The sequence below is a fragment of the Mus pahari genome, unplaced genomic scaffold, assembly GCF_900095145.1.
Source record: "Mus pahari unplaced genomic scaffold, PAHARI_EIJ_v1.1 scaffold_5139_1, whole genome shotgun sequence".
NCBI lineage: Eukaryota > Metazoa > Chordata > Mammalia > Rodentia > Muridae > Mus > Mus pahari.
In genome coordinates, this window is record NW_018392936.1 from 25,798 (window position 1) to 40,605 (window position 14,808).

Consider the following 14,808-nt stretch of genomic DNA (forward strand, 5'->3'; position numbering starts at 1 on the left):
CAAGGAACTCAAGAGCTGGTTCTTTGAGAGAATGAAAAAGATAGAAAAATCCTTAGCAAAACTAACCAAAACAGAGAGACAGTATATTCAAATAAACAAAATAATAAAGGAAAAGTGAGACCTAACAATAGACACTGATGACATTCACAAAATCATTAGGTCTTACTTCAAAAGCCTGCACTCCATGAAATTGGAAAATTTCTTAATGAAATGGATGATTTTCTCGACAGATGCAGTTTACCAAATTTCATTCAAGATCAAGTTAACTATTTACATAATCTTATAACCCCTAAAGAAATAGAAGCTGTCATTAAAAGTCTCTTACCTCCCTCCCCAAATTAGGGCCAGATGTTTTAGTGCAGAATACTGCCAGAGTTTTAATGAAGAACTAATACCAACCACTGAAACTTTCCACAAAAAAAGAAACACTGAAAAACTCATTCAAGGAAGCCACAATGAAATTGATAACTAAAACACAAAGACTCAACAAAGAAAGAGAACTTCACACTGATACCTCCTATGGACAATATGTAAAGATACTCAATAAAACATTGCAAACAGAATCCAGGTACACTTCAAAAACATCATCCACCATAATCAAGTAGGCTTCATCTCAGGGATCCATGGGTAGTTCAATATACAAAAATCCTCCAACATAAACAAACTGAAGAAATCATATGATCATCTTATTAGATGCTAAATTATCCTTTGACAAACTCTAACACCCCTTCATGTTAAAGGTATTAAAGAAATCAAGGATACAGGGCATATACCTAAACATAACCAAAGCAATATACAGCAAGACAGTAGTCAACATTAAGCTAAATTGAGAGTAAGTTAAAGCCATGCCACTAAAATCAGGGATAAGACAAGGCTGCCCAGCCACTCCCTATCTATTCAATATAGTATTTTAGTTTCTAGCCAGGGAAATAAGACACCTAAAGGGGATCAAGGGATACCAATTGTCAAAGAGGAAATATATTGCTATTTGGGAATGATACAATACCAGAGAACTTCTGCAGTTGATAAAAAACTTCAAGAAAGTGACTGAATAGAAAAAGTAACTCAAAGAAATCAGTAACCATTCCATAACCAAAAGATTAACTTGCCAATAAAGAAATTAGGAAACAATACCATTGACAATACCCACTAATGTTATAAAGTATCTTGGTGTAACTCTAAACATTCAAGTAAAAGATCTAAATGGCCAGAACTTCAAGTCTCACAAGAAATGAATTGAAAATACCAGAAGATTGAAAGGTCTACACTGCTCATGGATAAGTAGGAATAACATAACAAAAATTGCCATCTTACAAAAAGCAATCTACATATTCACCCCTTCATTGCCAGTGGGAGTTCAGAGTTTTACAAGCATTTTGGAAATCAATTTCTCAGAAAACTGAGAATAGATCTATTTCAAGACCCAGCTATGTCACTGCTGACAATATCCCCTAAAGATGTTCCAACATCCCACTAAGAAACATGCATGACTATGTTCATAGACGCTTTATTGATAATAGCCGGAAACTGGAAACAGGCTAGATTTCCCTCAAGTGAAGAATGAGTAAAGGAAATGTGGTACATCTACATAATGGAATACTATTTAGCTGTTAAAATAAAGATATTGTGAATTTTGCAACTAGTGGATGGAACTTTAGAATATCATCCTGAGTGAGGTAACATGTTCCCAAAATGACATGCTCATTTTTTATTCACTTATAAGTGGATATTAGCCATAAATTATAGGATAACAGAGCTATACTCCAGAGACCAAATGAGCCTGAAAAGTTAGGGGGACACAAGCAAGGATTCTTCTGTCTAACATGGGATGGGTAATGGAAGGCTGTGGAAGGCAGATGGAGGTAGGGAACTGAATGGGAGAGAGGGTATGTAGGGGAATATGGAATCAACTTATTGTCAGGTATGGGACAGGTCAGGAATGATTGTCAGATGGCTATGAGAATGAATGGAAATCTTTACCCAATGGGTGGAGAGATGTAGGGAGCATCTCCAGGAGTAGACAGAGACTTGGTATAGGGAAGGCTATCAAGGACTAATGGTGGTGTGTTTAATTGTGTGTCATACCATTGTTGATATAGTGATTGGGGAGGCTGCCTCCTGTGCCTAGGCAGAAACCACGGTGGAGCGGTAGGGACAACAACCCACACACAAAACTTTTGATTCAAAAATAATCCTGCCTACAATAAGTGCAGGGGTTGGAATGGAAAAGAACCTAAATGAACTGGTACAATTTAAGATTAATCCCATGGGCAAGCTTCAATCCCTCACCCTACTAATGATACATTGTTATGATTACAGCAGGAGTCTGTCATGGTCCTCCTCTGAGTGGCTACATCCAACATCTTATTCAGACAGAGGCATACACCCACAGCCAAACAGTGGGTGGATCTTTGGGACTCTTATTTAAATATAACAAAAAGAATCATACTCCCTAAGGGCATAGGATGTCTATAGAAAGTTTAATCTACAGAATAAACTAACATAAACCCTAGGGGCTCTCAAGAGACTGAACTATCAACCAAAGAACATAAACCAGCTGAACCTAAGCCTCCCTACACATATGTAAGAGATGTGCAGATTGGTCTTAATGTGAGTCCCAAACAATGAAAAATAGGCAGGACACTTCATGAAAATCACAGGTAAATGGATGGAACTAGAAAATAACATCCTGAGTGAGGTAACACAGTCACAGAAGAACACACATAGTATGTACTCACTGATAAGTGGATATTAGAATAAAAGTTCAGAATTCCTACAATACAATGTATAGACCTTATGAAACTCAAGAAGAAGAAAGATGAAAGTGTGCATTTTTCATTTCTACTTAAAAGGGAGAACAAAATAATCACTAGAGGTCGAGGGTGGGAGGGACTTTGGAGGAAGAAAGGAAGGGGAGAGGGAAATAGTGGAGTAGGATCAGGTGTGTGTGGAGACCTGGGAGATGTACAAGGGTCAGGAAATTGAACAGAGGTGTGTAGCAATGGGGTAGGGGGAACAAGTGGTAGCGAAAAGAAAGTCCCAGATGCCAGGAAAGCAAAAGGCTCCCAGGACCCAACTGGGATGATATTAGCTGAAATACCTAAAAGTAGAGAGAAAAACCTGTAGAGACCTTATGCAGAGGTTAGACACAGTACTCTGTTGAGGGATGGGGTCACTCTCTCATTTCTCAAATTTTTGACCTAGAATTGTTCCTGTCTAAAGAAATACAGGGAAAAGGGTGGAGCAGAGACTGAAGGAAAGGGCATTCAGAGACTGACCCACCTGGGGATACATCCTACATGCAGACACCAAACCCAGACATTATTGGGAATGCCAAGAATTGCTTGCTGACAGGAGCCTGATAAAGCTGTCTGCTGAGAAGCTCTGCCAGATCCTAACAAATATAGTTGGGGAGGCTTGCAGCCAACCATTAGACTGAGCACAGGAAACCCAATTCAGGAGTTAGGGGAAGGACTGAAGGAGCTCAAGGGGCCTTATCTAGCATCAGTGGGAGGGGAGATGTTCTGTGAAGGCTTGATGGCCCAATAGAGAGGCATGCTAGGGTGGTGAAGAGTGAGTGGGTAGGTGGGTAGGAGCCCCCTCATAGAAGCAGGCTAAGGGTGGATGGAATAGGGGATTGCAGAGTAGATACTGGAAAAGGGAATAACATTTGAAATGTAAATAAAATAAAATTAATTAAAAAAATAAAAAATAAAAGTCTTTTCCTGAATTCTCCTAAGCTACTTGTCTCTTCCCTCTCAAAGCATCTTCCAACATGCATGGATCAGGTAATGCAGTTTGTTGAGCTAAGTCAGCAGTTTGTAAAGGACTCAATTCAAACAATTCAAAGATGAGTCATGCACTTCTTAGCATCCACAACAGTGTCAATGTTTGTTGACAGTATATGGACTGGATCCCCAGGTAGGTCAATCTCTGGATGGCATTTCCTTCAATCTCTGCTCTAAACTTTGTCTCCTATAAGTATTTTGTTCTCCCTTAAATCCTATCTCATAAAGATAATAGAATCCTTTAAGGAGTATATCAATAACTCACTGAAAGAAATACAGGAAAACACAGGTAAACAGATGAAGGAATTGAATGAAGCAATCTGAGGCATAAAAGTCGACATAGAAACAATAAAGAAAACACAAATGGAGGCAACACTGGACATGGAAAACCTAGGAAAGTGGTCAGTAATTACAGATGCAAGGATTATCAACAGAATACAAGAGATAGAAGAGAGAATCTCAGATGTAGAAGATTCCATAGAAGAGACTGACACCACTGTCAAAGAAAATTCAAAACTTAAAAAATACCTAACCCAAAGCATCCAGGAAACTCAGGACACAATGAAAAGACCAAATCTAAGAATAATCAGAATAGAGGAGAATGAAGATTCCCTGCTCAAATGAACTGAAAAGTCTTCAACAAATTCATAGAAGAAAACTTCCTCAACCTAAAGCAAGAGATTGACATAAAGGTACAAGGTGCATATAGAACAACAATTAAATGGGACCAGAAAAGAAAATCTTCTCGTCACATAATTATCAAAGCACTAAATACACGGAGCAAAGAAAGAATATTAAAAGCTGCAAGGAAAAAGGCCAAGTAACATACAAATGTAGACCTATCAGAATTATACCAGACTTCTCAACAGACTTTGAAATATCGTAATATCTTGTCCTCTCCTTGGTGTAGGCATATTCCTTGTGTTGAATTTTTCCTCTGTAAGACTGTGTTGGTAGATAGAAATCATTTGAATTGGGTTTTCTCCTGGAATATTTTGTTTTTTTTTCCATTTATGTTGATTGAGAATTTTGTTGGGTATAGTAGCCTGCGCTGGCATTTTTGTTCTCTTAGAGTCTGCATGAACTCTGAACAGGCTCTTTGGGCCTTCATAGCCTCACTTTAATATCTCACAATATTCATGGCCTCAACACACCTAAAAAAAGGCATAAGCTAATAGACTGGATATCCAAACAAGATCCAGCATTTTGCTGCATACAAGAAACATACCTCAACAACAAAGACAATCACTACTTCAGAGTAAAAGGATGGAAAAAAAGTCTTCTAAGCAAATGTTCCAAGGAAACAAGCAGGACTCGCCATATTAATATTCAATAAAATAGACTTTCAACCAAAAGTTATCAAGTGTGATGAAGAAGGACACTTCATATTTATCAAGGGGAAAATCTACCAAGAGAAACTCTCAATTCTGAACATTTATGCCCAAATGCAAGAGCACCCAAATTCATAAAAGAAACTTTACGAAAACTCAAATCACTCATTGAAACGCACACAATAATAGTGGAAGATTTCAAAACCTCACTCTCACCAATAACAGGTCATTGAAAGAGAAACTAAACAGAGACACAATGAAACTAAGAAAGGGTATGAACCAAATGGATTTAACAGATATCTACAAAACATTTCACCATAAAAGAATAGAAAACACCTTCTTCTCAGCACCTCATGGTACCCTCTCTAAAATCAACCATACAATTGGTCACAAAAAAAAAACCCTCAACAGATACAAGAAGATTGAAATAATACCATGCATCCTATCAGACCACCATGGCCGAAAGCTGATCTTCAATAACAGCAAAAACGACAGAAAGCCCACATACTCAAGTAAAATGAAAAACTCTTTACTCAGTGATAACTTGGTCAAGGAAGAAATAAAAAAATAAATTAAAGACTTCCTGGAATTTAATAAAAATGTTGACACATCACACCCAAACCTATGGGACACAATGAAAGTAGTGCTAGTAGGAAAGAACATAATACTAAGTACACTGGTTAAAAAAAAAACTGTAGAGATCTTACAATAACAACTTAACAGCACACCTGAGAGCCCTAGAACAAAAAGAAGCAAACTCATCTAAGAGGAGAAGAAGGTAGTTAGCAGTCAAACTCATGACAGAATTTAATCAAATAGAAACAAAGAAAACCACACAAAGAATCAGCAAAACCAAAAGCTTGTTCTTTGAAAGAATCAACAAGATAGATAACACCCTAGCCAAACTAACTGAAGGGCCAAGAGGCAGTATCCAAATTAATAAAATCAGAAATGAAAAGGGAGACATAACAACAGAAATGGAAAAAAATTAAAAAACAATAACAACAAAAAAACCAAAACAAAACATCAGATCCTACTATAAAAGCCTATACTCAACAAAACTGAAAAATCTAGATGAAATGGATGGCTTTTAGACAGATGCCACATACCAAAATTAAATCAAGAGCAGGTAAATATCTAAAAAGGCCCACATCACACAAGGAAATAGAAGTCATTAAAAACCTCCCATCCAAAACAAGATCAGGGCCAGGTGGATTTAATGCAGATTCTTCCATACCTTCAAAAAGACCTGATACTAATTTTTCTCAAACTATTCCATAAAAGAGGAACAGGAGGAATACTACCTAACTCATTCTATGAAGCCACAATGACTCTGATACCTAATCCACACAGGGAACCAATCAAAAAAGAGAACTTCAGACCAATCTCACTTATGAAATTCCATGTAAAAATACTCAATAAAATTCTTGCAAACCAAATCCAAGAACACATCAAAACCACCATTCACAACGATCAAGTAGGCTTCATCCTAGTGATGCAAGGTTGATTTAATATGAAATCCATTAACGTAATCCACTATATAAACAAACTCAAAGAAAAAAATCATGTGATCATCTCATTAGATGCTGAAAAAGCCTTTGACAAAATATAACATCCCTTCATGTTAAAAGTATTGGAGAGATCAGGAATTCAAGGCCCATTCCTAAACACAATAAAGACAATTAACTGCAAACCAACAGCGAATATTAGATTAAATGGAGACATACTTGAAGCAATCCCACTGAAATCACGGACAAGACAAGGTTGTCCATTCTTCCCAAAGCTATTCAACATAGTACTTGAAGTGTTAGATAGAACAATAAGAAAACAAAAAGAGATCAAGTTGATACAAATTGACAAAGGAGAAATAAAGTTATCACTATTTGCAGATGATATGATTGTATACATAAGCGAACCCAAAAATTCTACCAGATTACTTCTCCAGCTGATAAAGAACTTCAGTAAAGTGGACAGATATGAAATTAACTCAAATCAGGAGCCTTCCTTTATACAAGGGATAAACAGTCTGAGAATGAAATTAGGGAAACAATTCCCTTCAAAATAGCCACAAATAGNATAAAATATCTTGAGGTAACTCTAACCAAACAAGTGAAAGACCTGTATGACAATAACTTTAAATTTCTCAAGAAAGAAATTGAAGATCTCAGAAAATGAATATATCTCCCATGCTCATGGATTAGAAGAATTAACATAGTATAAATGGCCATCCTACCCAAGGCAATCTACAGATTCAATGCAATTCCCATTAAAATTCCAACACAATTCTTCAAAGACATGGAAAGAGCAATTCTCAAATTCATCTGGAAAGCCAAAAACACAGAATAGTGAAAACAATTTTTAACAATAAGAGAACAGCTTGGGAAATCACCCAAACTTGACCTTAAGCTTTATACAGAGCAATAGTGATAAAAACTGCACAGCATTGGTACAGAGACAGACATGTTGATCAATGGAAAAGAATTAAATAAAAAAACACACACTTAATGTCACTTGATTTTTGACAAAGACGCCAAAAATATACGATGGAAAAAAAGAAACCATCTTCAATAAATGGTGCTGGTCTAACTGGCTGTCTGTAGGTAGATAAAATGCAAATAGATCCATATTTGTCACCTTGTATAAAACTCAAGTCCAAGTGGATCAAGAACCTCAACATGAAACCAGATACACTGAATCTAATAGAAGAGAAAGTGGGAAAGAGCCTTGAATTCATTGGCACAGGGGGAAATTTCCTCAACAGAATTCCAATGGATCATGGTCTAATATCAAGAATTGATATATTGTACCTCATAAAACTGGAAAGCTTCTCTAAAGCAAAAGACAGTCAATAAGACAAATCAGTAACCTAATGATTGGGAAAAAATCTTCACTAACCCCACATCCAATAGAGGGCTAATATCCAAAATATATTAAGAACTCAAGAAGTTAGTCACCAAAAAACCAAACAACCTAATAAAAAATGGGGTATAGAACTAAACAGAGAATTCACAACTGAGGAATTTTGAATGGCCGAGAAACACCTAAAGAAATATTCAAAGTCCTTAGTGATCAGAGAAATAAAAATCAAAGCACCTCTGAGATTCCACCTTATACCAGTCAGAATGGCAAAGAGCAAAATCTCAGGTGACAACACATGTTAGAGAGGATGTAGAGAAAAAGGAATATTTCTCCATTGCTCTTGGGATTGTAAACAGGTGCAAACACTCTGGAAATAAATCTGGAGTTTCCTCAGAAAATTGGAAATAGATCTACATGAAGACCCAGCTATACAACTCTTGAGAATATACCCAAAAGATGCCCCACCATGCCACAGGGGCACATGTTCCACTATGTCCATAGTGGCCTTATTTGTGATAGCTGGAAACAACCTAGATGTCCTATGACTGAAGAATGGATATAGAAAATGTGCTTCATTTACACAATGAAATACTACTCAGTTATNAAGAACAAGGACATCCTGACTTTTGCAGGCAAATGGATGGAACTAGAAAATATCATCCTGGGTGAGGTAACTCAGATGCAAAAGGACATGCATGGTATATACTCACTAATAAGGCCAAAAAAAAAACCATACAAATTACACAAGATACCATCCACAGAATTCAAAAGGGTCAACTGCTGATGTCCCCAAGTGACCTGGGAAAGAAAGTGGATGGAGTGGGGGGAAAGATGGGAAACTGATATAATATTGGGTAAGGGAAAAGAACTGAAACCTGAGTGCCTGCAGAAAGAATGTAAACAGGCAAACTCAAGAAATAGTAGGTTGGTGGGATCCCCCAGAATGCACCAGAGACCTGGGAGGTGAGGGAATCCCAGGACTCACAGGGAGGGACCTTTGATGAAATGCCCAACAGTAGGGTGAGGAAACTTATAGAGCTCACCTCCATCTGGAAGACAAGATATGAAGCGAGGGATGGGGTGGCCATCCCACAGTCACACATCTGACCCATAATTGCTTCTGTCTGAAAGAATCACAGGGATGGAAATTGAGAAGAGCATGAGGAAAAGAAGGTCCAATGAGAGGCCCAAAGTGGGATCCTGGTTAAGGGGCGGTCCCAATGCCTGACACTATTACTGAGGCTATTGAGAACTCACAAAAATGGATCTATCGTGACTGCACTCCAAAAGACCCAAAGAGCAGCTGAAAGTGTCAGATGCAGATATTTGCACCCAAACAATGGACAGAAACAGCTGACCCTTATTGTTGAATTAGGGAAGGCTGAAAGAAGCTAAGAAAGTTGATCTCATAGGAGAACCAGCAATCTTAATTAATCTGGACCCCTGAGATATTTCAAACACTGGACCACCAAACAGCATGCATAAGCTTATTTGAGGCTCCCAACACACATACAGTAGAGGACTTCCAGGTCTATGTTCATTAAGAGATACTTACCACCAACCAGTGGACTGAAGTCAGGGACCCCTAGACCACACTGACATCATAACTGCACAGTTCTCACTAATTCTCTTTACTGAGTTTTAGTTTTAAAGTTATTCATCTCCACGTAAATCCAGTTTTTCCACTGTTAACTTATTGAATGATTTTTATCTAAAGAAAACAATGAATAAAGGGATAGAAATAGAAAACTGAAACCCAGTTTCCAATATGTATTCAAATTATGCCAGCATAATTTTAATAAATGTAGAGTTTGCAAAGTTAACACAAAATTGAGTCATTTTCATGTATGAGAAGAACACGTTTCTTGAAAAATAGATAAAACTAACAACACAATTCCTTTTCCCTCAAAGTATGGGTCAATTAACTTCAATGAACATGAAGATCATGAAAAATTTAAAATAATGAAGGGATTAGATATAATATTACCACATGGAAAAAATTACATGAGATTATACTGAAAAACAATGTTGTGAAATTTTCCATTAAAAAATATAGATGCTTGTAATATCCAAAATAAATTCAAGACTAAGCAGTACCTTCCCCATTCAAAAAGACTTTCCAAGCTTTACTAGCAGGCCAAGTGAAGAGACAGACAAAAAACTGGCTACTAAACAAATATAAAAACCTAGTTTTTAAAATTAAAATGACTAAGCTTATAGCTGTCAGAACAAGATTAAAAATTCCACTGCCCTGACTCACACTAAAAACCACAAGGAGAGACAAAATGAGAGTAACCCAATACTAACCAACCAATGCCTAAGAAGGTTATAGACTACACCAATTAAAATAAGCCAATTACCCTGGTGCCTAAATCTGCCCCTTACAAAGGCCTAAAAAGTGTCCTCTTACTTTGTTCTGGGTCTCTTCTCCAGCCTGCTTGCAGAGAGGGGGTTCCCCAACATGTTGGATAAGTAAAATCCTCATGCGTTTTGCAACAAAGATGGTTTCTGTCATATTTGTGACTAAGGGTTTTATGACAAACTACAACAGGCTCAGTGTAAACTCTAATAGAAATTGGATGTCAGTTATTTTTGTACAAAAAACAATCTAAAACTTAATATGGCAGAACAAAATATCCTGCAAAGGCCAAGCAATCCTGAATAAAATTAACAATGTGGGGGATATCATGACACCTGCTTCAAGAGATACTGAAAAAGATTCAACAAACCTAGCATACTATTGGGACAAACATTCTTTAATCTATTTTTATCTATGTGGAATAGAATTACTCAAATGAAAAACTAAATTACAGGTCTAGAAATGGAAGAAGTAATGATTTATTGGTCTGTCACCATGTGCCAATAAATCAGAAGGAGAAGCAAGAGAAGCAGTGGAAAGCCTGGGACAGGGTCCTTCCACTCTGCACTCAGGATCTTGCGCAAAAGCAAGCACAAGAACCTTAGCAACAGAAATGAAGACTACCCACCAGCAATGGAGGAGTGTTCCTCTTTCTCCACATCCTCGCCAGCATCCGATGGCACCTGAGTTTTTGATCATAGCGATTCTGACTGGTGCAAAGTAGAATCTCAGGGTTGTTTTGATTTGAATTTCCCTGGTGAGTAAAGATGTTGAACATTTTTAGGTGCTTCTCAGCCATTTGATATTCCTCAGTTGAGAATTCTTTGTTTAGTTCCATACCCCAGTTTTTAATAGGGTTATTTGGTGTTCTGGAGTCTAACTTCTTGATTGGTTTGTATATATTGGATATTAGCCCTCTATCAGATGTAGAATGGACACACAAAATAAGATTTTAAACAGTTTGATGGGTATGTAGCATACTTCCTTATCTCTTTTCATTTGTTTTGGTTTGGTCTGTTTTATTACCTATTAGAATGACTCCACCAGCTTGCTGCTTCAATCCATTTGAGTCAAATTTTTTCCAGCCTTTTATTCTGAGGTAATATATATCTTTGATGTTTAGTTCTATTACTTGTATGCAGCAGAATGATGGATTAGATGAGGTAAAATATTTGATGATATCTAACATGACTTCAAAATAAAATAACAGGAGCAATTAGAGATATATGATAATATCCAAAACAGGATTAATCTAGTTTACAGCAAGTAATATCCAACATTAGTAATGTTGACATCTTTTAAAACATTAATTTTTACTTCAACTTTTCTAATTATGAAGGATTACATGAGTATGACTGATGCATTAGGTATCAAGTCATAGTTGAGAGAGAATGTGAATCTAATCTTACTCTTAGAATGGGAAGGTAAACAGGGACCAAATAAGATATTGATCATGTAAATTTTGTGCAAAATCTCATGAAAGATTCCAGTGTGAGAGGAAGTACATGCAGGAATATGTCATAGTTTATCTACATTACTCATGGATTTTTCTGGAGGTAAACATGAGTGAGCATACCACATACATAATTTCCTGTTAATGTATTTTGTTTTTTATCATTTATAATATACAAGATGACATAAATCTTTATGAATTTCAACTGAGTATATAAAGACAACATATCATATAAAAATTTGTTATTTTACTTTCAAAAAATGATATTCATTATTGCTATTTACACTGCATTATTAGAATTTTAACAGTGTAATTCAATGAATTTCCATGCTCAAACATAAACATTTAGAGTAAAACCCACATGCCAATATTATAAATGTTTAAGTAAATAAACCCTATACATATACTACAGAAATGATTGGGGAAAAATGGATAAAATTAAACAAATAAGATTTCTGGGTCTACTCTTTTTTTTTAATATTACAATTTAGATGACAGGCATGAAGTGTTTACAAACACGTAAGAAAGTTTTCTCCAACCCGCAAGAATTATGTGATCCTGTTAACAAGAATTGAGGATAGAACAGGAAGTCATTATTTTAAACTAAAGACTTTATCTTAGTTAGGGATTTACTGCTATGTAAAGAAACCATGACCAATGCCACTCTAATAAAGAATGACATTTAATTGGGGCTTGATTACAAGTTCAGAGTTTCATTTCATTTTAATTAAGGTGAGAACACTGAATCATCCAGGCAGGCATGGTTCAGGAGGAGCTTGATAGTTCTACATCTTCATCTGAATATTGGTAGCAAAATACTAACTCCAAGGCAGCTAGGACAATGATATTAAAGAACACATTAACAAAGCCACACCTATTCCAAAAAGGCCACACCTCCCAATAGTGTCATTCCCTGAGCTGAAAATATACAAACCATCACAGACTGATTCAGGATCAGAGTCTAACAGATCTGAGTCTAGATCTAACAGTATGTGTCTATATTGAGTGTGTGTGTGTGTGTGTGTGTGTGTGTGTGTGTGTGTGCGTGTGTGTATGTATGTATGTATGTGTGTGTGTTTTCACATCTTTCAACAAAGAAAGTAGGAGAGGTATTATTTGAAAATTGAAAAGGCATGAAGGAATTGGGGATGGGTGTATTGTGTGAAGGCAGTAGTAAGAAAATATTGATGAAAATATAATTCTTGAATTGCAAATTGAACATGAACACAGAATGTCATGAAGATAGAAGGAGGTTGATAGAATTGAAGAATGTATAAGTACCAAGATGGGCAACAGATATCAGTGATGGAGGAGCAGATACCAGCAAAGTAAATAATAATAGTAATAATAATAATAATAATAATAATAATAATAATAATAAAGTATTGTTTCACATCACTATTTTCTTCTAAAATACTAAGATATTTAGAAGCAAGACTTCTTCATGGCCATGAATGCAATGTAAAATGAGCAAAATCAATGTAGGAAAGTAAAGATAGTGTAGAATACATAGCTCAGCAAAAGGTATTTACAAAAAAAGGAGGATACTGGAGGAAGATCATGATTTGGAATTAAAATATTAAAATTACTTTCTCATTAGTAATAAATGTTTGGAAGGTAGAGTGATTTTTTTGTAATTGAAACAAAGTACATGGCATGGCATTTTCTCTTCTCGAACCTTTAAAACTGAATCTTTATCATGTAAATGAAATGGGAATCTGTGAAGGACTGTATAATTTTGGATAGAGTTGGATTAAGTATATTTATAGATTTGTTCTGTTTATTGAACATCAAGACAATAGAAGCAGAGGCCTTGTTTAGATATTCTGTACCATTGTTGGAGTCAGTCAAAAGACCCTCACTCAAGATTACCATCGCTGCAAATCACAAGAGGATTTTTATTGATCCAACGTGTTGGGTACCCTTCTCTCAGCATTCAGGCCAGAGAAGAGAACCAGAAAAAAGATAGGACACACTTTTTTTTCCTTTCTTTTATTTTTTACTAGTCTCAGGACACACTTTTTATATCTCGTAAGGGGCAGATTTAGGCAACAGGGCTAGCTGGCTTATTCTCATTGGTGTAGCAATTAACCTTTTCAGGCATTTGTTGGTTTGCATAGGGTCACTACCTTTGGCCTAGTGACTTACTTTGCCTGCCCTTATGGTGGTTACTATGATTAGTTAGTAAAGCAGCAGTACATTTTGAACTTATGGGTTAGCTATTAACGTTACACCTATAAACGTCTCAGGGAATTCTAGCAAGGTCAGGGCAGTTTGTAGTTTTTCTCAGAATTCAGTGTGGGGCAGGGTAGGGGAATTCTTCTGGGAACTGCTAATCTTGTTATGGTTAATTTACTGAAAAAAGTTCATTTTGTTTTGGCAGCTGTAGACTTAGTCATTTTGACCGCTATGTTTCTGAAAGTCCCTTCAGAGGGGGAGGGGCTAGGTGGTCTTGAACTTATTTTCGATTCTCCACCAGTCTCTGGTGTGACATAGTCTCCATTATACATAGTCTATGACTTTCGATGGCTATAAACATGAGACTGCCTCTCCCTGACTTGGAGTTTGTAATACAATGTCCTCTGTGTCCTCAGTAACACTGATTGTACCGTTACTGGATGTCTTACTGTGAATCATCTGACACAATCCACTGACATCATTTCTAATTGTGTTAAAAAATGAGCATATTAAAACTTTCCAAGGACCAAATATGAACAAAAGGGCTTTCTCCCAGTGGTTTACAAACTGAGTGATGTCATGGGGCCTGAAAATTAATTATCCTAATTATTTACCTACCTATGTTTTATTACATGGGCTGTGGACATCAGTTGCAGAGCCCCAGGGAAGAGAGTGTTTAAGATCCCTTCAGAGCTCAGGAGCAGTCAGAAAAAAAAAAAAAAAAAAAAAAAAAGAACGACGAATATGCAACAAACCTATCTTTTACCCAGAGAAATAAAAGCAGGCAGAAATTTAATGTGCTTATATGCATGGCACTTCACAATTCACACTGAACAGGTT

The 14,808-nt window shown here is 36.4% G+C and overlaps 1 protein-coding gene across 1 annotated transcript in view; it reads left to right on the top strand.

Moving 5' to 3' along the window:
- Nucleotides 1-3,857: 3,857 nt before the first annotated feature.
- Nucleotides 3,858-14,808, top strand: part of LOC110315257 (vomeronasal type-2 receptor 116-like) — a 35,553-nt gene continuing 24,602 nt past the window's right edge. The window contains 1 exon segment of the mRNA XM_021189356.1: nt 3,858-3,921. Within this exon segment, the coding sequence (XP_021045015.1) occupies nt 3,858-3,921 (64 nt within the window).